The sequence below is a fragment of the Cervus elaphus genome, chromosome 33 (assembly GCF_910594005.1).
Source record: "Cervus elaphus chromosome 33, mCerEla1.1, whole genome shotgun sequence".
Classification (NCBI taxonomy): Eukaryota; Metazoa; Chordata; class Mammalia; order Artiodactyla; family Cervidae; genus Cervus; species Cervus elaphus.
This window is the reverse complement of record NC_057847.1, coordinates 41,377,585-41,403,084: the sequence shown is the minus strand read 5'-3', so window position 1 is coordinate 41,403,084 and position 25,500 is coordinate 41,377,585. Positions and strand designations below refer to the sequence as shown.

The 25,500-nt window shown below is 37.2% G+C and overlaps 1 protein-coding gene across 4 annotated transcripts in view; it reads right to left on the bottom strand.

Annotated features, from left to right (window-relative positions):
• ACVR1C (activin A receptor type 1C) overlaps positions 1–25,500 on the bottom strand; it is an 86,660-nt gene that overhangs the window by 20,425 nt on the left and 40,735 nt on the right. For 2 of the 4 annotated variants that reach the window (XM_043894638.1, XM_043894639.1), the window contains exons 3-7: positions 13,666–13,905; positions 7,959–8,189; positions 5,214–5,381; positions 3,746–3,902; positions 1,757–1,881 (exon numbers count right to left, since the gene is read on the bottom strand). In XM_043894638.1, the coding sequence (XP_043750573.1) occupies positions 1,757–1,881; positions 3,746–3,902; positions 5,214–5,381; positions 7,959–8,189; positions 13,666–13,905 (921 nt within the window). The remainder of the gene's footprint in view (positions 1–1,756; positions 1,882–3,745; positions 3,903–5,213; positions 5,382–7,958; positions 8,190–13,665; positions 13,906–25,500) is intronic. The other 2 variants (XM_043894640.1, XM_043894641.1) reach the window with 2 other exon arrangements.

The window sequence follows — 25,500 nt, the reverse complement described above, 5'->3', positions numbered from 1 at the left end:
CCTGGCGTGCTCCGATTCATGGGGTCGCAGAGTCGGACACAAATGAGCGACTGAATTGAACCGATAAAATTACATAAATTTGGATTTCCACAAAATGCCATCGTGCAATTCAAAAGTAATACATAATTGCAAAATTTACAGCAGAGCCTCATTGATCTGTGAATGATGTATATTTCTCCATGAATAAAGTATGTTTATCCTTTTCAAAACAAAATGGCTTTCTTCTTTTTGAAAATTGTTAGGTAACCTTTCAAAGGTGAGTTTTTTACATTTGGATTTTAGAAGTGTTACACCTGAAAATGTTTCAGAGAAATGGCCAAAAGTATTTGAAGATGATCTTAATTATCAAAATGATACTTAAATTTAAGAATTTTCTTACAAAATCAGTCTAATTAACTATCAATTTTTTAAAAATTTAAGTATCTAAGAAGTGCCATAATTTAGAAAGTGAAATTCAAATCATGTTACTAAATTAGTATATCAACTATGGAAGAAATTTTAAAGATAAAAATCTAAAAAAAATCTAGGCAAATATCAGTACAAAATTTGAAAAAATAATAACAAATATGTTTGAATCTTGCTATTTACTGAGTATCTTTCTAAGCCCTTTACATGTTTTAACTAATTATTCCTCAAAACCAGTGACTAAAGAAAATACCAGATTATCCTGTGTTTACAGAATCAGGAAACTGAGTCACAAAGTGTGGTGAATTTGTTCAAGGTTATGTCACTACTGAGTGGCAGATCTGGAACTCAGTCCCAAGTTTGGGGATTCCAGTGTCCATGTTCTGTTTCTGCACCACTCTATTGCTTCCATAAATAGTTTCATCTTCCTGAATATTTTACTATCTAACCTAGGAATAAAAGGGGAAAAGCATGTTTTCTCATTCAAATATAATTTTAACCTTGTAAGCTTTTCATTTTTTATTGAATAAGATTGATGTAAGGCAAAATGACATCAATACAAAATGCAATAACTGACCATGGTTTAATCTTGACAGTTATTGTTTACAGAGTAGGCCCTGTACTAAAAGCTTTACATGAGTTAATTGAATTAGTCCATTAAATCCTTAAAACCCAAGAGGTCAGTTTTATTATCTTCATTTTACAGACAAGTGAAGTGAGACCACATACCTCACCTATAGTCAGATATTCAGAAAGTTGCTAAACCAAAGCTTAGGCCTAACTCTGTCTCACTTGAAACTGAAAACTCTAAATCATTTTCTATCAGGATTTAACTTTTCTCCACTGATGCAACAATTTCCTCAGCCTGTGTTTACAGGGTTTCATCCTCCCAAATTCTTCCTCTCATTAATCTCTAAACTGCTGGGAGCAGAATCAGGAAGTTAGTCTTTGCTCACCTCTGCCCTCCACTTTAATTCTCACATATTCATCATCACCGGAAAGAAAAGAACAAGAAAAGCCTGAGAACCAGAACACTTGAATTTAAATCCTGTAGCCTTGGCAAGGCATTTAGCTTCTTTGGGTTTCATTTTTGATAAAAAATAGGAAAACAGCTTAAACAAAAAAAAGTTCAAGGGCTTTGCAAAATATTATTATGGAAACCAGCATTATCAGGAGAACTAAGCAGTAATTACAACTTAAAATCTCCATTCTGTTCAAGATGCTCCATTTTTACCACTGGAAAGATATCAACAAAAGATAACCTTTTAAATGTTTAGAAATAATTTGATATAGTGCATTGGATTCAAGCACCAAGGAAAGGCAGACACAAAGAGTATTTCCAAAATCTTACCTCCAACTGAACACCTCCGGGCTATTTCCCAGTAAACCAGACCAACAGAATAGATGTCAGCTCGTTTGAAGGACTCGAAGATATTCACATTTATTGTATCATCAAGCATTTCAGGGGCCATATACCTTCAAAAACATGCATATTTCAGATTCCGTCTATGATTTTATAGCAGTATGGTAAAACACAATCTTAATTCATCCTGATATATAAGTTAAGGCAGTTTACATCAAATTTACAGGGGGATCTGAGCCACTATAATAGAATAGAGTTAAATAATACAGTTATCAAAAGATAAGTTTAAAAACTTTAAAAATAGAACCAGAGGTCATCCTAGTGTTAAAGCATGTGGGTCAGGAGCCAAATACTTGGAAAGCACCCAACAGAAAAGATGGAACTCAAGTTTCACCAGCAGTTTGTAGCCAAGAAAGCTCTTTGAGGGCAAGGAGTATATTTTATTCATCATTGTGGGCCTGGTACACAGTGCTCAGAATTATTCCACAAATACTTGCTCTGAATAAACAACTTTATTATATTGGCTTGGCCAATGAACTTTTTGGCCAACTGAATACACTGGCTTCAAAACATATATTCATATTGCTTATTGGCACCAAGATAATTCAGGCTGCTTGAATAGAATTAAATCAAATTCTACAATCCATGGGACCTGACTGAGCCAAGCTGTCCTAGGGAGATTTCGAGGATTTCTCAGAATAGTGACGTGAGGACACAACACTCTTCCCAGTCTTTTAAGTTTTAGATTCTCTGAAGGAATCCAGTATCCAAGTCTTCCCTGAAGTACAGGTTAAAGCTTGCTTTTTAAAGGGAAAAGAGAAGGGCTTAGGGCTTAGGGCTTAGGGTTTAGGGCTTAGGGCTTGCCCAGTCGGAATAAAACATCCTGAAGTGTTTCTGGGGCCCACTAAAGTCTCCCACGAAACCAAGTGAAGGACTCAGCCTGGAATCTCAAATATGGCTTGGACACTAACTATACCAGCTTAGAAATTCTCTACTCTCAAGGGCCTTAACAACTCCAGGAAAGTGTTTTGGTTGTTTCTGATTTCAAGGTCAATAAACCTGGAATTATGCCAAATAGCACAGATCCTTAAATTCAAATGAAAGGAAATGGAAGTATGCTGGCCATATGGCTACAGTCTGGCTATAATAGGAAAACACCAGAAATTCCATTACTAATGGGCCTGTCTTGACATATGTGTGGTATGCTTTATTTATATTATGTTTGTTCTTAACTTTCAGAGATTCTGTTCCTTGAAAGTGGGAACTGTGTCCAAACTCATAGTATCTTAATACACATCAACTTGGGAGACTTCCGGATAAGTACAACCATAGGATAAGTATAACCATATATTATATAATATTTTTAAGTATTGAAAGGATATAATAGCACATATATACATTCACTGTAAGAGTCCCTTACTTATCTGTATATTGATTCTATATCAATTGTTTAGAGTCGGAATATACACAACTAGCCTTGAATTTCAGATCATTTATAAAATATAGAGGCTTTGAAAAAGCTATACATTGCTGATGGTTTTGTTTTTTTTTCTCTCTGTAAGAAAATGTATTCTCAGATGTGACAAACTAAAAGTAATATACCACCATCAATTCCATCATTCCTCTGTACTGATTCCCCACCCAAATAGCTACTTTCTGTAAGATTCAATGCCAAACTCTCCTTGCTTTATAACCATTGTGCCACTGATTTCTCAGTGAACCAGAGAAGAATTCTTGCTTTCTTAGGCCTAATGATGTTGGATATGCTGCCGTCCTCTCTAAACACATATCCCAGGCATTCATGTTTATGGGGCAGTCATAAGTCTTTGGAGTAAGAAATGGCAACCTATTCCAGTGTTCTTGCCTGGAAAATGCCATGGACAAAGGAGCCTAGTGGGCTACAGTGCGTGGGGTAGCAAAGAATCAAACACGACTTAGCAACTAAACAACATATGCTACCAAAGTATGTTATCTTACCTTTTGGTTCCTACTTTAGGGTTCTGAGGTATGTCAATAGTGTTCAGTATTGAATCATGCTTCACAGCCAACCCCAAGTCTGCTATGGCACAAGTTTCACATTTTTTCACTAAGATATTCTTTGATTTTATATCTCGATGAGCAATAGCAGGTTTACCTATGAAGCATAAGATAAATGTATGCACTTTTTCCATTACTGAAGATTGAATCTCTCCAAGAGGATTCATTTTGAAAGACTTGGTTCAGATGTTACCTTCTAAGAAAGGTCTTTCCTGACCCCTAATCAACATCCCAATTCACCATCATCAGACTACCCCCATTTTGCCTTCTTCATAGCTTTTACCGCTATCTGAGTTATCTTATTTATTTGTAGGCATTATTTGTCATTCCCAAGTAGACTGTAGGCTACATAAGACAGTGGTTAAGTCTTACTCATCACCATCCCTCCTTGCTTAGAATACTAGGTGACATTTAGTAACCACTAATAAATATTTGTTGAATAAGTAGGGAAAGTATTAGCATTGTTACATCCACATAAGAACATAGCAAATATTCTCCTAAAAAACAAGTTTCAAACGTTTATTATCCTAGACCAGAAGTCCTCAAATTTGGTCCAAAGATCCCTGGGGGCCCTTGAAGCTCTTTTCCAATGACATATCTGTGTGATGTCACCTTTTCTTTACACACTTTAACCAATAACAACATACTGGGGCAGACTAAATGAAGAACAGGTGTGAAAATCCAGACATTAAGGAGATTTGCAAATGTGTAAAACAAAACCATTATTTTAGCTAGATTGGGTTTTATACTATAAAAATTATGTTTTTAAAACTGTTATTTATTTTCATATTTAATTATTAATTATTATACTTTAAGTAAATTAATAAATATTTTAAAATCTATTTTCGTTTCTAATATAGTAAATATTAACAGATATAACCCACATCCACAAACTTTTGGGTCCTCAATAATTTTTAAGCATTTAAAGGGATCAAGAATCCAAATCTGAGAAGTACTACAGTGACAAGACCAACTTTCTAGAGCCAATTCTCTATTAACTCAATAAATAGACAAGACAGTGTGTATTATTTGGCTTTCAAGTACATGATATAGAAGTATTTTTAAGATCACCTTACCCTTTCCAATTTTTTAAAAACAGTTCAATTATTTGTAACTTCTGAGAATGGAGCATTTGCTACCAAAGCAAGATCTCTCAGATACATATGCTAAACAGTGACAATAGAGCCACTAGGAATAAAAATATTATTATGGCTAGTATACAAAATGATGAGTATGTAGGTAAGAGTTGGCTATATCATGCCAAAACCTTCAGCTTTATAAAGTACTTTTAGTGTTTCTTTACATTTGAAAACTTTTTCTAATAAACTAAAACCCAGCTGAACACTAAAATACAACTTAGTGCTTCTATCCTCATATTCAAGGAGAAAAAAAATTAGAAAATACATACCTTGTGTACCAACAATCTCCATATGAAGGTGGGCCAGACCACTAGCTATTGATAGTGCCAGCCTGATCATTCCAGCCACTGTCACTGTGTTTCTATTCAAATAGTCATATAAGGAACCCTGTTCATGATATTCAGAGACAAGCCAAAGCTGAGTCCAAGTTCCATTATCTAACAGAAAAATTATTTTGTTGCTGTAAGTTTATGTTAAGAAAGAAGACAAAAGCTTTTAACAAATGTCAGCATTTAAAGTACATCTGTATCGTTAACAAAGCAAAGTTAATTCCGCCAATGATAATACAGTCCGAGTTAGTAGAATGAAAATTTTCAGTGAATTCCTATTGATAGAGCAGAACCTATTACATGTACCCACCATCACCATAGGAAACTGTAAGGCAGTGATTCCAACAACTGAACTACTCCTTTCTTATTCCCTCTATATCAATACCTGCTGGTAATAGCAACCACATTATAGGAGAAACTACTGAGAGATGCATTTAGGCTCAGCATTGTGTTATAAATTATTCTTGAGCTTTTAAGAAAGATTGTACCAATAGGAAACAGAAATACAGCAAATTTACACAAAGTATTATTACTATCATAAAAGCTCTACTATTCCAACCATGTTCATCTTATTCAGCTTTCAAAATAGGAAGTTTACAATTCCTTTCAAAGCTTATATTAGTACCAATCACAATTACTAGGCCTTTTCAAATAATTTGCCTTATTTAACCAAAAGCTAATCCAGTTTATAAAAGATTTTTAGCAGAAGAGAAATTAGCCTAAAAATTATCTACATGTTAGAGTCCCTAGACTTCGCTTTAGCTTTCAGAATAAAATGCCTACAATAGCCCTGGGAAGTCCTGACCAGTTTTATTCTCAGTGAAAGGAAACTATAATTAATGAACATTTGGTAAGGAATTTTTCCACCTAGTGCTTTACATACAAGAGCTCCTATTTACCCAAATATTTCATTTCCAAATCCAGGTAGTGATAAAATTTCTGAAGAATTCAAAGATCAACATAACATGATAAATTCTGCTAATAAAGAAACAGCCTACATATATTAATAAAACTAATCCTTACTCACACCTCTCTCCCTGCTCAACAGCAGCGGTTATCTTTGCCCTCTCGTATCAATGTCTTAGTCAGACAGTTGACTAAAAGTGAAATTGTAAATGTTGCAAAAGACATAGAAATGCATGAAGATGAAAGTGATGTTAGAGACCATTTGGGATCAAAGCCACAGACAAGGAGGCCATCAACAAAGGTAAACCAGTTAAACTGAATAAGAAACAATCAAGGGTTATCTTTCCTGTGCACATTATTTTATAATCCAATAAATGTAATGATTAAATTAGGTCCATCAGGATAAACCACATAACTACAGTCATTACTACTTTCATAACATTGCAAATTAAGCTAATTAGTAGATAGATTCGCTCAATGTTATACAGAAAAAGTATAAGTTCTTAACAACTTAATCAGAAATGCTTCCTTTTCAATAGTATAGTTAAGAATTTGGAAAGAATCTTCTTTTTTAAGCTCAGTTTCTCCCTGGCTTTACTTGGTTTTACTCACTTTCTCCCTGGCAAATCAGAAAAGACAAGGCATCAACAAATGTAACTATGGGCAAAATGTATAACAACAATAAGATTCTCTTTGGCTATCTAATTAATCACAAATACTTTCATGACCAAGCTTATATTAAATAGAAGTAACCATAGATTTTTAAATTTCATAGGTAATGGTAGGTTTCTAATAGCCACAGATAATTTGGTTTTTTAGAAAAAGGTTACAATCAATACCTTTCCAAGGTTCTTAATGAGTATTACTGATTCAAATAATAAAATAATTGACTGGATCAAGTTTTGCTCACTTTTGTTCTCTGTTTCTCTTTAAGGCAACTATTTCATAGCCAAATGAGTAAAAGCTATGCAAAAAGAAGAAAGACAGCATAGGTAATACACAGGCTTTATATTCAGTCCCTGATTACTGGGCATGTGACTACTGAATTATATACCAAAAAAGTGATGATCTGTCTTGTTCCACAAATCTCAGAATGTTGTGTTATTTGGGGTTGTTAATGTTAAACCTCAAGATATAAACCATACCCAAAGTACATTAATTTCACTAAAATTACCTTGCTTGCTACCATTCTAATAATGTTCATAGAAAACTTGAGTCCTGGAGTTGAATTGTGATGTGCAGAGGAAAGTATAGTCCTAACAAAGATGAATAGTCAGCCATCGTTCACTGGTATTTTTGTATCAATTATCAAAATATTGAAACATTTCTGTCCTGTTTAATTAACAGCTGCTATTCAAAACCTCCAATGATAATCCTTTGCCCTAGACACCAAAGGCAACTCTGGAACCCTCAAGATGCCTCCGGATCTTTTTATGACTCAGCAACTAAAGGGATAAAACCTAGCCTGGCAGGGTTCTCCCAGAACTCTGTTACAGTTGAAGTTTCTGTTCTGATTGGTTAGTTCCTGTGCCATACCAGTCATCAAATATTTTAAATATCAAACTGGCTATAGTGTCATCATGACTATATATCACTCATCTGCCCTGCTTTCTTGTACATTTATTGCACATTTACTTGTGGACAAGAGGAAAGCATCTTCTTTTCTCAAAAATGAGATCAGACTTTCATGGAGATTTTATTAAAACAAAGAGATTATTTATTCTCCTTTGATAATAAACATAAAATTTTATTTGCTGAACTCAATTAGGTTGAAAATACCTTTGTTGTCAGCAGCAATGAAACCAAGGATGTTTTCATGTCTCAGCATAACTGTCTGATAAATTTCTGCCTCTCGAAACCACGATCTTTCATCTCTGGAGGAGAATATTTTCACAGCCACATCTTCTCCACACCATCTTCCATGCCAGACCTCACCAAATCTACCTTTTCCTACTATTTCCTGAAGTACAATCGTCCTTGCAATTGTTCTTTGAACCAACAGAGGTAGACCTAACCAAAGAAAACATGAAATTGATTATTAAAAACAAGTAATTGCCGGAAAACAATTGTCATGATGACCATTATTTTCACATAAAAGGCAAACATTTAAGCACTTTAATAATTTTACTGATTTTGAAGAAATAAGCACCAAGATACCAAACTTAAATGTCAAAGCATGCTCAAAAAACACTATAGGTTCTTTCTATGAATTTCTCTATTCATATTCACAAATAAAAATTTCATGAACATAGGCTGCCATGGCAGATATCTAAGTTTCCAAAATTATTGGAAATTTCTTTGATTTGCACATTAAAAGCAGTCAGTTTACTAAATATACAAAGGTTAAGAACTATATGCTATTATAAGCCTCTTAAATAAAATATATGGTTCCTAGTACAACTGAGAATGCAGAATTATTTATAAATTATTTTTAAAAAACAAATTAAAATTGGAAAATGAAGAATCGGATTCAATAATGAAGTGAAGCAATCATGTTACATTGAAAGCAAGGTACAGTCATGGAACATATCAAATGGATATTTTCTGTGGAATAAAAGAAAGTCAAAGAAAATATATTCTGAGTGTATTAAAATGTTTAGATTCTTTTGAACCAATAGCTTTATACCTCTAGAATTCTAAAGATGTAACATAAAATGCAGAAGAATTTGTCAAAATATTTAATATATTATTACTTAGAGAAAAAGTAGGGGAAAATGTCTGATAATAGAAAAAATTTTAAATACAGTGCAGAGATTAAGACCACAGATAAGAAAGATGGGTTTCAATTTTAGCTGAACCAATGGTAATCATGAACAAGTTATTGAACTTCTCTAAGCTTCAGCTTCCGTGCCTGCAAAACTGCAATAATATTACCTCTCTCAAAGGAACACTGTGAGAATTCATCAGCATGTTAAGCACCCAGCATGGTATTTGGCATATTACATGCTCCATAATGGCTTGCCCTTAATATTAAGTCTAAGGAGGGGTTGTTGTTTAGTCACTAAGTCACACCCAAGTCTTTTGTGACCCCATGGACTATAGCTCACCAGGCTTCTCTGTCCAGGCAAGAATACTGTTTCTCAGGCAAGAATACTGGAGTGGATTGCCATTTCCTTCTCCAGGGGATCTTCCTGACTCAGAGATCAAACCTGCATCTCCTGCATTAGCAGGCAGATTCTTTACCGCTGAGCTACCAGTGAAGTCCAAGGAAGGATTACTTAGAGCCAAAAATAATGATGTTGTTTATAGAGATATTTCTTAATGACATAGGAAAATACTTTTGCTATAATAAAAACAATACTTTGTTAAATGAAAAAAATACTTTTGCTAAAGAAAAGCAGCAAATTTTATCCATCTAAATAAGTGTATCTAGCTATTCAAAATATGTCTAGGAAAAAAACTAAAAAGAATATATGCTAGATGCTATGATGGGTATTTCTATTTAGTGGGAATTGGGTGAAAAATTGTGAAATTCTTCTTTCTAATGTTGTACATTTTCTTGATTTCCACAACATTCCACAGATATTTATTACTTTTGTAATTAGAAAATAGCTTGAAGAGATCACAGTATAATTTATTCAGAAGAGTGATGTTTAGTGATCACTGTACTCTGATGTCTGGGAAACTCTGATAGCATCAATCCTGTAAGCTCCTGTAGGCTTCACCTCTACTCCTGAAATGAGCCACAATTTGTTCAAATGTTCTCTTCTTCATGGGAACCACCCACTATGACTAAATAAGCACAGACTATAAGTCTGCTATTATAGGTCTCAACAATTAGTCACAAAGCCCCACAGCCAGAAATTTCTTGAGATCACCTGGTTCAATGTTATCATTTTAGAGATGAGAAAATTGGGCCTGCAGGGTAATAAAAAACTTGCCCAGGAATAACTGGAAGACAGACCTACAACTAAAACACTGGCTTTCAATCCAAATTCTTGCTCTCTCACCATCTCAATGGATACGACTACAGTCCTTGCCTGTTGGAAACATTTTTAGCAGCAAACTTTCCAGGCTATTTTTGTAAGCTATAGTCAGTTTTACTACCTGACACATAATGAAAGTTGTACGAACAATTATTAAGCCAAATTACAATTTCAATATCTCTCCTCCCTCCCCTCATTTTGCATGCACAAATTCAAAAAAGCATAACCATGACCAATCACTACCTATGAAAACACAACAATGACAACCGGCTAGAAAACTACATAAGTCAATATTTTCAAATTGCAAACTTATTAGGCACATGATCAATACTGCAAACCAGGGACAAAGTAGGATATCATCTAAAGTAATCAGCATAGCAATTAAGTTGAGAGAGTAAAATTCAATGAAAGTTGCTTCAGGATCTTTGAAAGCAACCACCAAAAATAATCTGAGTAACTATTACACTCTTAGAGATTTCCTTTGCAGACACAGGGACTTTGGTTTTCCCTGTAAATCGAAGATCCCCTGGAGGAGGGCATGGCAACCCACTCCAGTATTCACACCTAGAGAATCCCAAGGACAGAGAAGCCTGATGGGCTACAGTCCATGGGGTCCAAAGAGTCGGACATAACTGAAGAGACTTAGCATGCAGCACGTAGAAACTGAGGCCTCTCTGGTAGAAACATCATCATTTATCAGGAGTGTGACATCACAACAGAAACCAGCAACCTACCCAGCCCCTTTGAAGCCACCTGAGACACCATCATCTCTCAGAGACAGTCCAGTCAAACATCAGTCGGTTCTCCTCTCTTGTAGGCATTGTATTGCTTTGAAATTTGTCCCTGACCAGGTTGGGATATGCTTCACAATTTTCATCTCTCAACACCTCACAAAGTTGCTTCTTGTTTAAAGTCACCGGCCAGGGAAGAGAAGCAGAGGGGAAGGAAAATGCCCAATTCCCCTCCGATCGGTGAGCTTTTGTGACAGAAGCCTTGCTACACATGGACATATTCTTCCTGGTGATCCAAGGCAATATAGCCATCCATTCCTGTTATCCAGTGGTTACCGCCAAACATATGCCACTTGCTTTGGAGAAAAATGCCTGGAATGCTTTTAGGTTGATCATTAAAAAAATCATCCATGTTTGGGTACATTTACAGCTTTCTTTTAAGAAGGAACTTAGAATAATCTAAAGAGAGGGTCCAGCAATTAGTTAAGTCTAGATTTAGGTTTCAAGATGAACAAAAATACCAAAAAACTTAATTTCTGATTTTATGCCCTGGCTCATGAATATTTTCTTAAACTAAATATTCAGCTTCCAGTTATAAAGTCTCCATTACTTTTATTAGAAAGGGAAATCCTTGATGATCTTAAACATACTCAAGAAGTAGTTCCAGGGTTTCCCTGTTGGCTCACTGGCAAAGGATCTGCCTGCCAATGCAAGAGACACAGGTTCAATTCCTGTGTGGGAAGATCCCACTTGCTGAAGAGAAACTAAGTATATGAGCCACAACTATTGAGCCTATGCTCTAGAGCCCAGAAGCTGCAACTACTGAACCTACATGTTGCAACTACATGTGCACCCTAGAGGCTGCGCTCTGCCAGAAGAGAAGCTACTGCAATGAGGAGCCCACATCACAACTAGAGAAAAGCCCTCACAGCAACAAAGACCCACTACAGCCAAATATAGGAAAATAAACAAATTATTTTTAAAAACAGGAGTACCTCCAAAACATATATTTCTGCTTTACATCTTCATATGAACTGAAATGTTTTGGTGGGGATGAAATAGATGGTTATTTAATCACTTAAACATTTCAGAAATTATGCAAGATTTCAAGGAAGTTGGCACAAATCAGAGCTTTCTGAGCCTAGAACATCACCAAGGCTCAAGAAATTAAGGCCCAGTGGCCCCCAGAATATAATACTCAAGGAAGAAAGAGTATTAAATCCTAATAGATTTTACTTTTTTAAAAAAAAGGGCCATCTTTCTATCCAACAATGTAATTTGGACTTCAGTTTTACAAGTTTCGCAGTTTGGAGATATTCTTTTCAATATTCCTCCTTTGAAAACATGCCTCCTGATTTGTGCAGTGGTGTAAACACTGAGGCTTTGGTCAGTCAGCAAGCGATCATGCCCCCAGAGGCAGGAAACTACTTGGGCTTTCTGGATGATGTAATTAGGTCTCTTTTCTGATAAATACTTCTGAGTCCAAAGCTGCTATGTGCTAAATATGGTTGCCCGTGCAGAAGCCACCCACTCCTCTATCATCTGCCCTTGTTAATTGTGCCTGCCTGGATGCTCCTAAAGGCCATGGGCAAGGGAGGTCTTCAACATCTGTTTGGGGTAATCATCCTTAATGATCTTTCCAAAGCAGGAATGACCGAAATGGTTCATTCACTGAGGCTCACCCTAGTTCATGTTTCTGCAGCTCCGTGTGCTGAAATATACACGATAGCTGGGAGTCCTCTGCCATCTTAGGGAGTTTGTAATTACTGGGGAGAAGCTGCTCTGTCCCCGGAAACCCAAAAAGCCCTCAGATGCTTTGTGCTACGAGAAAGGCTCGTCTAAGCCATAACACAGCCTGGTGTTTTGAACTGCTTCATCAGGGGTTCTGAAGTTCCATTAAAGAGGGAAAGAGTTATCATGTAACCACAGCAGCTGCAGCAGCCAACACCGGAAGGCTGTACCCTTCCCTTTTGTCTTCTGTTTCTAAGCTTTAAGAACATAGTCTTGATTTGAATTTCAGGTCAGCTCCCTACTAACGTCACACACACACACACACACACACACACACACATACCCCAGGGGCTGACTACAGATTCCAAAGACCTTCATAATCATAAGCAAAGAACACTACTTTGCATAACTAATATCTTTTCCCCAGAATTCAATGCTTAAGCCCTGTTACACTTTTGTGCCCCTGAAACATGACCAAGACAGCAACAACTATTATTACTAGCCAGAATGTGGCAGAGAGCTGAGAAAAGAAACTCCTGGCTTCAGAAATAAATTCTGAAGGCATGTGAAAATGAGAATCTGAATACCTAAAGGCACAAAAAGCAATTGAGAAGATTTAATTCTTTAGGCCAGGACAGTTTTCACTCTTCATCAAATCCTAAAAGAAGTTTCTATGCCAGAATTTACCATGTACCATATCAAATATTTTAAACAATGCAATTAATAATATTTGGGCCCCTTTTTTGTTAAAAAGCGAGGTACCTAGAAGACTCAGTCATAGAGCCAGAAAGTACATAGGTAGATGGCAGAGGCTGGCGGGTAGGGGGAGAAATGGGCGAGGGGATGGAGAGTTAGCATTTAATGGAGACACAGCTTCAGCTCAGGAAGATGAAAAATTCAGAAGATGAAAGATAGTGAGAGTCGCACAACAATGTGAATGTCGTTAGCGTCACTGAACTCTACACTTAAATATAGTTAAAATAGTGTGTTTTATATTATGTGACTTTTACCACAATAAAAAAAAATTTCAGAAAAAAAATGGGATTTATTTTTAAATAAGAGTTTTTCTTACGGAAAAAATGAACAACAGGCACATACCAGAGCCAGATCCAGAGGCAGTCACATCGTAAATCAGATCTTTTAGAGTTTTCCCAGCATTTACCAGATTGCATTCAGAGAGGGGCTCCTCCACGTTCGATCTCTTTTTCTTTCTGTAGGTGCACTGTCGACCTTGGCATGCCCATACAGTCAGCACTGAAGCCATGGACAGGAGGAAAACTGGCACAGTAATAACAATGGTCAGCTCCATGGGGCCAAGCTTTGGGGCATTTGGTGATGCTTTAATTAAGAAAAGAAAGAACATGACCATAAGTCAATCCATGTTAAGTATTTTAGAACTGGAAATGCAGTCACCAAAAATTCACATCTATAATGGGCAGCTACACAATATTCACTCATGCTAGCTGCTAAAGACTTTCTGTGGTAAAAAGCGAAGGCGGGGAAAGAGAGTTGAGGTTAGGATGCAACTGAGGTTAGGTTCCGCCAAGTGACAGTGGGAGACAGAAGCAGGATCATGGAAAGCACTAGCTCCTGGGATCCTTTTTAAAGCCTCCAGACCATTTAACATTTTATGACTATTTTCTCCCCACTTTTCAGTCATCCCTTCTTAAGGCATGTTCATTCCTTTTTGCCACAGATAATCACTGAGCTCTTACAACACGTTGCCACTATTCCAGGTGCCGAGATAGAGCAGCGAGTGAGGGAGCCCAGATGCTTGCTCTGTGGTGCTTGATGGTCTCACATACCCACGGACGGAAGTGTGATACAAAAGCAAAAGATCATAAGTTGAAGAAAATAAAGTTGAGCAAAGAGACAGACTGATGGTGGGATGATACTTGTAGACAGACTGGTCACGGAAGGCCACTCCGGGGAGGTATCAGGGAGCAATAAGGGAAGTAGCTCCAGGAAGCCCGTTCTCAGCAGAAGGAAATCAAACGTAACAAGGGGCCCTGAGGCAGAGACCTACTGGGCATGTTCAGGAACAATCTTCGCCTGGAGCGCAGTAAACTAGGAGAAAGGTGAAAGGAAATGGGGTCAGTGAGGCCAAAGAGAGAAGGATCATGTGGGCTCTTGCAGGCTAAAAGGACTCTGAATTTTATTCCAAGTAGAAGCTGTCGCAGGGTTTTGAACAGACAAAAGATAGTATCTAACTTATATTCTGCGTGGCTGCTATATGAACAGACGCCAGGGGCATGAAAGTAAAAGCTAAGAAATCAATTACAATGTGTCTGGTATTTTCAGTGTAAGCATTTTTGCCGCAAATATTTTTGCTGAATAACTATTTGGCCATAAGGCAATTTTGCTGTAAAAGATAAAATCAAAAATAAAAGAGTGACATTAAAAAAGGAAACAATGAGGGACTTCCCTGGTCATCCAGTGGTTAAAACTCCGTGCTTCCAATGTATGACTGCTGCTGCTGCTAAGTCGACCCCAGAGATGGCAGCCCACCAGGCTCCCCCGTCCCTGGGATTCTCCAGGCAAGAACACTGGAGTGGGCTGCCATTTCCTTCTCCAATGCATGCAAGTGAAAAGTGAAAGTGAAGACGCTCAGTCGTGTCCGACTCTTAGCGACCCCATGGACTGCAGCCCACCAGGCTCCTCTGTCCATGGGATTGTCCAGGCAAGAGCACTGGAGTGGGGTGCCACTGCCTTCTCCTCCAATGTATGGAGCACGGGTTTAATCCCTGGCTGGAGAACTAAGATCCCATATGCTGTTTGGCATGGCCAAAAAATAAATAAATAAACATTTTAAAAAAAAAAGGAAACAATGAAATGTGAAAATGAATAACAAAATTTTAAATATTTTATAGTGAATATGAAATACTTGAATATATTTTTAAATGTGTAAAGATTCATGGTGATACTGCATAAATAACTAATTTTATTTAGTGAGTTGTACCTAAGAACTTGTCTTCCAAGTCTTTTGTTCATAGTATCATATATATATATATACACACACACACACACACACAGAGGCTTGTTAATTCATCTCCTCGTTTAGTGTAACACCTTTTTGATAAAATGTAATCCTTCCTTAAGAGAGGTACCAGGGCTTCCCTGATAGTCCAATGGTTGAGTCTGCCTTGCAATGCAAGGAACACCGGTTCAGTCCCTGATCCAGGAAGATCCCACATTCGCGGAGCAACTAAGCCCCTGTGCCACAACTACTGAGCCAGCCCTCTAGAGCCTGGAAACCACAACTACTGATCCCATGTGCTGCAACTACTGAAGCCCGCGCACCCTAGAGCCTGAACTCTGCAACAAGAGAAACCACCACAATGGGAAGCCCATGCCCCACAACTAGAGAATTGCCCCTGCTCGTGGCAACTAAGAGAAAGCCCATATGCAGCAACAAAGACCCACTACAGCCAAAAAATAATAAGAAATTTAGAAAAGAAGAAAAACGTATCAGTTTCCAAATACTCAGGTGTATATTTGTAACTGAGTTCATATTGCTTTGTGAAAGCCTCTATGCTGTTGTTTGTTCTCAGCAAACTGTCACATGTTGATAGATATGTCACATGTTATTAGTCCATGTCCACTGACAGACATTCCAAAGTGGCATGGAAAATGTGGGTTCAACTCTGCACCTTCAAGTTACAGAAGGATTTGAAAACCAACGTTATCATTTTCTAGTATCATATACAGTTTGGCCTTACCTTCTCTTATTTCACATGTCAGTAATTGCTATCATCCAATATTTTAAGATCACCAACATCTACTCATCATTCTATAGATCATTATGACAGCTAACATTCATGTAATATAAAAATGGGGGCACTCCATCAATGGAGAAATGAAACCAAACTATCAAACCAAAGTATCAACCAGTTATTTCATCTTCTACAGCAAAATTGCCTTAAGGCCAATTAGTTATACGACAAAAACTATTTGCTGCAAAAATGTTTGCTGTAAAGATGCTTACCTGGAAAATACAAACAGCTCAATTAGAAACCTGATGCAATAATTGAGGCAGGAGATGATGGTTTTGGCTGACAACTCCATCTAAAATAGTATCTCCTCATTTCTTGTTTATTCTCTACACCTTTTTCCTGTTTTACTTAACTTCCTGAATCTTATCACTACCTGGAATATCATATATTTATTTACTTATTATCCCATTCCTTCCAAAGCACATACGCTAGTTCTTCATGAGAGGAAGAACTAAGTCATTTCTCAGACTTCCTTCTCTGCAATGACAATCCAAGAGAGCTTATTATATTAAATGTACTTGAATTTCACTTACAACATGTTAATCAGAATATGAGAACATAATTTGAAAATAAATATTATTTAATTCTAAAGGAAAAATAATCAAATTCCTCAAAAATGTGTTCACAGAAGTTTCACTATAATCCTATAAATAGTATTCTATCTACTATTAACAAATAAAAAATTTAAAACTGTTAAGTGAGCTTTGGAAACATATTTCATGCTCTTCTATTTACTTTGCCAGGTGAATTTTGGCAGATCAGACTGTTCTGAGTGTCACAGGGTTCCTCTGAAATCATTAGAAGTTGTACAGGTGCATAGAAGGACAGCTTGGCCTACAGTGTTCTTAGGACAAGGTGCTAAAAGAGTTCTCAGACTTGACTTTGATTAAGAAACCATCAACCATGGAAGCTGCAACTTCAAAAGTTTGCTGTTATGAAAAAGTTTTATTGTCCACTTCAAAATAGTCTTTCGAATCTACATTTCAAGTTGCATCCATATTTTTACATCCTCACAAAAGTATTCCAAGAATTCTAAGAAAGCCACAGAATGCACTTAATAATTTTCAATTTACATAAACATGTACTGACACACGGAGAAGGCAATGGCACCCCACTCCAGTACTGTTGCCTGGACAATCCCATGGACGGAGGAGCCTGGTGGGCTGCAGTCCATGGGGTCTCGAAGAGTCGGACATGGCTGAGCAACTTCACTTTCTCTTTTCACTTTTATGCATTGGAGAAGGAAATGGCAGCCCACTCCAGTGTTCTTGCCTGGAGAATCCCAGGGATGGGATCGCACAGAGTCGGACACGACTGAAGTGAATTAGCAGCAGCAGTACTGATACATGATTTTAAAAAGTAAAATTCCACTATTGGATACATTTATATGGATAAATTTTATTTTGATACGTGTTACTAGGAACTATCAATATAAACATTATAGTTAAAAAGCTTATTGATTGCTTTCATGTTAGTAAAGCTCTATTAAGCAGAGCTCAGATCATCACTATAGCAACCAATAAAGAGGCGAAAGGTCAGCAAGCCTGAAAACAGCACAATATCTATAAAAGTGCTCTTCTCTGGTGATGGTTACTGCACTCAGGGGTGTTTATTACAGATGGGCAATGTTTCTACTTTTGTAAACAAATTTACAGATATGAGTTAGTAAGAAAAAAAGATGACTCAGCTAGAAAAAGGCTAGCAACACCATCCAGAAAGCTCCCTAAGCACTGAGCAATTTTTAAGGCAAACATTTGTAAAACTATCTTCTAAACCAAATGCTGATTGTAATCTCTACAAGGGACAAATGAAGAAAACTGTAGTCTACACCCAATGAGTCATGATAGAAAAAGACAGTAGTGCAGTTAAGAATACATTTTAGTAAGTTATCTTGGATGAGCCTATTAATTTTTCTAGCAGGTTTTACAGTCTTGATCATAGGAGAACTCCTATTTGACAATTTCTAATTTCTCAGACCACGTCAACTGAGATGATTTCTCCACGGAATAAACAGCTCCATGGTGGGGTATACATTAATCCCAAAAGTGAGTTCTAGGAGTGCTGCATTGCTAATTCTAGTTATTTCACTCCCTAGTAAATTAAATAGAAGATGGGAGAATAGAGACAGGTACTAGCCCAGATGGATGAGTGCTTAGCTTACAAAAGTCTCCGCTATGTAAGTTCTGCAATACATTAAACCAAGACAGAGCAGGGGAAGGAAGTACAAATAGGGCAGGAAGAAGGGCATGTATGAGGTGTGAGATTCTGCACAGCTCGAGGGAATCATGCGGAAGTCAAAAGATTGTAAGAAGGTGCATTCGTGCGTGCGCAGTCAATTCAATCATGTCCAACTCTTTGTGACCCTGTGGACTGTGGCCCTCCAGGCTCCTCTGTCCATGGGATTCTCCAGGTAAGAATACTGGAGTACCTACTCCATGCCATGCCCTCCTTCAGGGGATTTTCCTGGACACCAGGAATCAAACTGGTGTCTCCGATGTCCCTTGCATTGCAGGCAGATTCTTTGCCCACTAAGCCACCTAGGAAGCCCCTGTAAGAAGGTAAGTAATACCAAAAATGGAGAAGGAAATGGTAACTGACCCCAGTATTCTCATCTGGAAAACTCCATGGACAGAGGAGCCAGCAGGCTACAGTCCACGGGGTTGCAAAGAGTCGAATATGACTTAGCAACTAAAGAACAACAACAAAGACCAAGGGGAAAAAAATAAAGAAGAGGAAAAAAGAAGAAAGGAAGGAAGGAGGGAGGGAGGAAGGAAAGAGGAAAGAAAGGAGAAATTTTTCAATCTTTGTGAATTTACAACTTTCCCTAGAGGAAAAAAGAGTGAAAACTGGTGATGGTGAATGCAGAGGTGGTTACCAATGCTAAAATAAAGTTCAGAACCAGTTTAGATACCTCAGCTTCTCCCAGGACAGTTTTCATGACCTCCTCGCCATTTCCTATTTCTGGCTTTAGGGAAACAAACTCCTCAAGATTAAAAGAAAAAGATGACAAAATGTGAGGATGGTCCCCATGTTTCCTCCCCTGCTGACGTTTTCTGTTTGTTTATTAAAAATATGAAAAATTATTGATGTGTATGAGATTTATGTGACCTTCACATCAATTAATTTGCATTTCCTTAGTACATTCTATGAGGAGGAGACGCCTTAGAACTAGGCAGAGATGTGGACTTGATCAATTGCTTCAAATAACTCGTATTGACCATGGGCACAAAAGTCTGTAGTATATTTATGTTCAACTTAAAGGTATATTTCTTCATTGTATGTGAATGACATTCAACTGAATAGAAACTAAGATACTACAATGGAGAGATGTATAGAAAATGAACATATATCTTTCTGGCTTACTTCACTCTGTATAAGGGGCTCCAGTTTCATCCATCTCATTAGGACTGGTTCAAATGAATTCTTTTTAACGGCTGAGTAATATTCCATGGTGTATATGTACCACAGCTTCCTTATCCATTCATCTGCTGATGGGCATCTAGGTTGCTTCCATGTCCTGGCTATTATAAACAGTGCTGCAATGAACATTGGGGTGCATGTGTCTCTTTCAGATCTGGTTTCCTCAGTGTGTATGCCCAGAAGTGGGATTGCTGGGTCATATGGCAGTTCTATTTCCAGTTTTTTAAGAAATCTCCACACTGTTCTCCATAGCGGCTGTACTAGCTTGCATTCCCACCAACAGTGTAAGAGGGTTCCCTTTTCTCCACACCCTCTCCAGCATTTATTGCTTGTAGACTTTTGGATAGCAGCCATCCTGACTGGCGTGTAATGGTACCTCATTGTGGTTTTGATTTGCATTTCTCTAATAATGAGTGATGTTGAGCATCTTTTCATGTGTTTGTTAGCCATCTGTATGTCTTCTTTGGAGAATATACTATCTATGGTGAAACAGATCCCCAGCCCAGGTGGGATGCATGAGACAAGTGCTCGGGCCTGGTGCACTGGGAAGACCCAGAGGAATCGGGTGGAGAGGGAGGTGGGAGGGGGGATCGGGATGGGGAATACGTGTAAATCTATGGCTGATTCATATCAATGTATGACAAAACCCACTGAAATGTTGTGAAGTAATTAGCCTCCAACTAATAAAAAATTAAAAAAAAAGAAAAGAAAAGAAAATGAACATATAGTGACTGAAGAGATGTGTACAGACTGGACAGCTGTCTAAAAACACATTCGTGCAAAGAAAACAGAGGCCTTCATCCAGACAACGTGAATTTTTATGAACCATTTCAAGGTTAGTGCTTCCTTCCCAAAAGTTGCTATAGCAAGCAGCTACATAAATTTAAAAGGGTCCAAAACATCCCTAAAGAAACCACAGAGTAATTTATCATTAAAACTGCTCCCCTTCCTTTCATTAAATTTTTCCTCAAGTGAAAAGATGCTATTATTGCAAGGTTGAATCCATGAATGTATTAATATAAATATCAAACCTTCAACTGCCTCCTTACTACCACCAACTCCCCCACAAAAGAGAAGCATTTCTTTCTCCAAGCTTGTGGCTTTGAATAGTTCTCAGAATAAATAACCAAAAAGACAGTGTTGCTGGGGATGCCTTCTGATGGGTCTGTTTCTATCCTGGCACCAGAAGAAATGCCACCAGGAACATATAAATGACATGGTGATGTACTGTCCGTCTATCTACCTTATAAACTTCTATGACCTCTGACTTCAATTAAAGAGCTTTTTGTTTACTTCACACATTTCTGGGGGGGAAAGTGTGGAAATAATTGCAGCTGAAACAGAAAAAAGAAATACATTACCTTTAAGATATTAAAAGCTACCTTGTTAATTAGCTCAACAGCAATCATTTCTTTGGTCAAAAACAGAATGACATGTTAAGAAATGAGAAATCTCTCAAATCTTCATGATTAACCTACTTTACCTGCCATTGCAATGTTACTTTAATATGGGTAGCATTATTTCAAACATTTGCTTGATTGTAATGAAAGTACATATCTAATCTAGTTGCTTTACTACATGGGTTCAAAACCTGGAACCAAAAGGATGGGTGTGTTCTGTATAATAATCCTCTGAGAACAACTCTGGGGTTGGAGGCAGGAAGTTGGGCAGACTCCACATCTTTGTGTAGTTTAAAATCTATTAAGGATACATGACCCATCTAGGGTGCAATTCCAAAACAACTTTGTTGTTGTTCAGTCACCAAGTTGTGTCCGACTTTTCGTGACCCTATGGACTGCAGCAGGGCAGGCCAGGTTTGCAGGCAAAAGTATGGAGAAAACTTTATAGGAGCAAGGGATATGGGAGATAAAAAGATCATAATGAAGAGTTCCTTTCAAGATGAATCAGTCTAATATAAAGAATATGTAACTAAACTTATATGTGTGAAGTACACACATGGGAAGTAGAATGGGTTGAAGGAATTACATCACAAACACTAGTTTTATTTGTATGACACGTCAATGTAATTCTTTACTCCCGATTACAGGGACCCTCCACCACCACCATCACTTACCAAAGCTTGTCCTAGCCTCCTACTTCTTCACAGTGACCCTTATAAATGTTATCAGGAAAACTCCAGTTAGAAGTTAATTTGGTTATCCCTCCAAAATATGCTCCACTATAGGGGGCATTATATGGTCCCTCTTCTTCACAGAGAGAATAATCATGTCAAACAGGTTGTTTCTGATAAATGTGAACCTCAAGCAGGTGAACAATGGCAGAATATTTTCTGCTCTAGAGATTCAACCGAACTCTGACAGTGACAGAAATAATAAGAGAATTATTTCTGCCTTTTGACCAAATCAGATGAGGTATCGACGGGCGTTCCACCGTTCGGTGCTCAATCTGTAAATGGCTATCTGCATACACGTTCTACATGTATGGTCTGATTTCATGAGGGTGGAACAGACAGGGAACTCCACACATTAAAATATTTCCTGGCTAATTCTCCTTGTCCTCCTGGTTTCTGGGAGGAACACTGAGAAGCTTCAAATCTTCTTTTGTCCACCAGCACCTGAATTTAAGAATAATAATTACTTTATATTTTAAGGAAATAGGAATATTAGATTGAAGAATATAATCTTTGGCATAAGGGGTAGGAAGAACTTTGACTCAAGCAGAGTTGAGACTCAAACAATGTAGAATTTAAATTGGTTTTTCACAGTTTTTCTTCATTTCAGGGCATGTACAAGGGTTAGTTTCTTAATCTGTCATCAAAACACATATTCTTTTATTTATTCATTTTATATTAGAATATATTTGATTTACAAAGTTTTGTTAGTTTCAGGTGTAGAGAAAAGTAATTCAGTTATATATTCATATATCCATCCTTTTTTCAGATTATTTTTCTATTATAGGTTATCACAGAGTATTGAGTAGAGCTCCCTGTGTTATATAGTAGGTCCTTATTGATTATCTATTTTATATATAGCAGTGTATTTATATATATATATATATATATATAAAATAGTGTATTTTCTACTATTCTATTCTATTCTAGTCAAAGCTATGGTTTTTCCAGTAGTCATGTATGGATGTGAGAGACTATAAAGAAAGTTGGGCTATAAAGAAAGCTGAGTGTAGAAGAATTGATGCTGTTGAACTGTGGTGTTGCAGAAGACTCTTGAGGATCCCTTGGACTGCAAGCAGATCAGTCAACCCTAAAGGAAACAAGTCTTGAATATTCATTGGAAGGACTGATGCTGAAGCTGAAACTCCAATACTTTGGCCACCTGATGCAAAGAACTGACTCAATGGAAAAGACCCTGATGCTGGGAAAGATTGAAGGCAGGAGGAGATGGGGATGACAGAGGATGAGATGGTTGGATGGCATCACTGACTCGATGGACATGAGTTTGGGCAAGCTCTGGGAGTTGGTGATGGACAGGGAAGCCTGGCATGCTGCAGTCCATGGAGTCTCAAAGAGTCGGACACAACTGAGCGACTGAACTTAACTGAGTGTTCTTAAATGAGGCTTCCCTGGTGGCTCAGGCGGTAAAGAACCTGTCTGCAATGAATGAGACTGAGTTTGATCCCTGGGTCAGGAAGATCCCCTGTAGAAGGAAATGGCCACCCACTCCAGTGTTCTTGCCTGGAGAATTCCATGGACAGAGGAACCTGGCAGGCGTTCATGGGGTCATAAAGAGTCAGACACAACTGGGCAACTAACACTTTCACTTTTACTTTCATTTTCATTCTTCAATGATACATTTCTATAAAGAAATTAGATAGTAATTACTCAAGGAATATGTTTTTTTTTTCTTTTAAAAGTCAATCTTTTCCTTAAGAAAAAATGAAATTTCCTTGGAAACAGCACCCAATCTCATAGCAGACAGCATTGTTCAGAGAAAGCACTTAAAATATTGATGGTGAAGGAAAAGTTACACTTCTCTGTCTTAAAGTTCCAGCTAATATAATTACTCCTACAGATAACACGAGGGCAGGAGGAGAAGGGGACGACAGATGATGAGATGGTTAGATGGCATCACCGACTCAATGGACATGAGTTTGGGTAAACTCCGGGAGTTGGTGATGGACCGGAAGGCCTGGCGTGCTGCGGTTCATGGGGTCACAAAGAGCCGGACACGACTGAGCGACTGAACTGAACTGAACAGATAACACATTCACACAGAGCAGCTTGTTCACTTGAAAGGGCTGACATTGAGATAATGATATTTTAAGTCAGTTCAATGTCTGTATATTATAATGACCTCCAAAAGCATTTGAATAAACAGGTAATAGTATTTACATGATTGAGAAGAGTATGGCTTATATAGTGTAAAATCCTCAATTTAGGATTGCTTATAAATTTCACTTTCAATTTCCTATTATATCCCTATGAAGAAAATTTCATAATTAAAATCAGTGTACTTGTTCCTTGAGACAAGAAATGCTTCCTATATTAATCTCTTAGAGCAAAAGTTTGACTTTTGTATGCTTACATTTCACATGCTTTCCAAAATGCAAAAATTATAGCATCTTTCAGTTTATGGGGAAAAAAATATGCCTGTCTGGCACACCTGTCAGGTGTGGGTGAGTCCTCAGAGAATGAGCTACAAATGGATTTGTTGATGTGATGGCAGAACAATTCCACAAGGGGTCCCATGAGTATTTCTCAGCATGCCCTGTCACCTTACACTGCCTAGAGCTATGAATTTATGTTTAAAATAGAAAACCATAAAAGTTAAGAGACATCAATGGGTTTCTTTAAAGGAATTAAGATAAGGAGACTTTTCAACTCCCCAAAGAATAATACTTGGTATCTGAGTCTGCAAAATTTTATAATTATAACATGCTTTAAACTTATTAATTTTTGATAAATTCAATTCTAATGTTTTGGCACTTTATCTTCCTTTAAACGTAATCCTTCAGTTTGGTTTCAATAAGTCTAATTTAGACATGCACCTAATCAATATGCATTGTTCATCCACCCTAGGTTATATAAATAACAAATTGTTCTTTTTTCTTTACACAACTGAGAATAGGAAGGTGAAAACTGTACTGAGGTTAAGAAAGTACCCACATTTTACAGTTATGCACAAATTTTCTGTATTGAAACTAATTATTTAAATTAGTCAAAAATACAATAGTATTAAAATAGTGTACTGAAATCCAAAAGGAAAAATCAGAAATTCTTATTACATTTACCCTTTAAAGCACTGTATGTTTTGGTAGCAAAATAGGAACAAAGACACTCAGAACTTGAATGCTTTGCTGAATAGTCTATTTCCATATGAAGTTTGGTAATTAGTGCACGCATAAACTAAATAGCAAGTCTTATAAAAATTAACCCTATAAATAACAGGTTTCTCTAGCCCAGGTTTCCTGACCTTATCCTGGATGAATTTTCATGACAGTTTTAGTGTGCTCTTGATGCCATTTGACATCACCACTATTTCTCTGAGCATCTTTCTGATGTCACCTACAGTCACCAAAAATCATTTCTGCTACAAATCACAATGCAACACAGCTATGAAAGAAACAAGCAACAAAATATGATTCCTTCATGTAGGAAAAGACATGTTTTAATAACAAGAAAAGAAAATCAGACATAAAATTGTGTTAAACAGAATAACTCGACTATATTAAAATAGAAAATATACTAAACTACTGAAAGTAGGAACTCTGAAAGTGAATGTTGCTCAGTCTCCTCTGACTCTTTGTAACCCCATGGACTGTA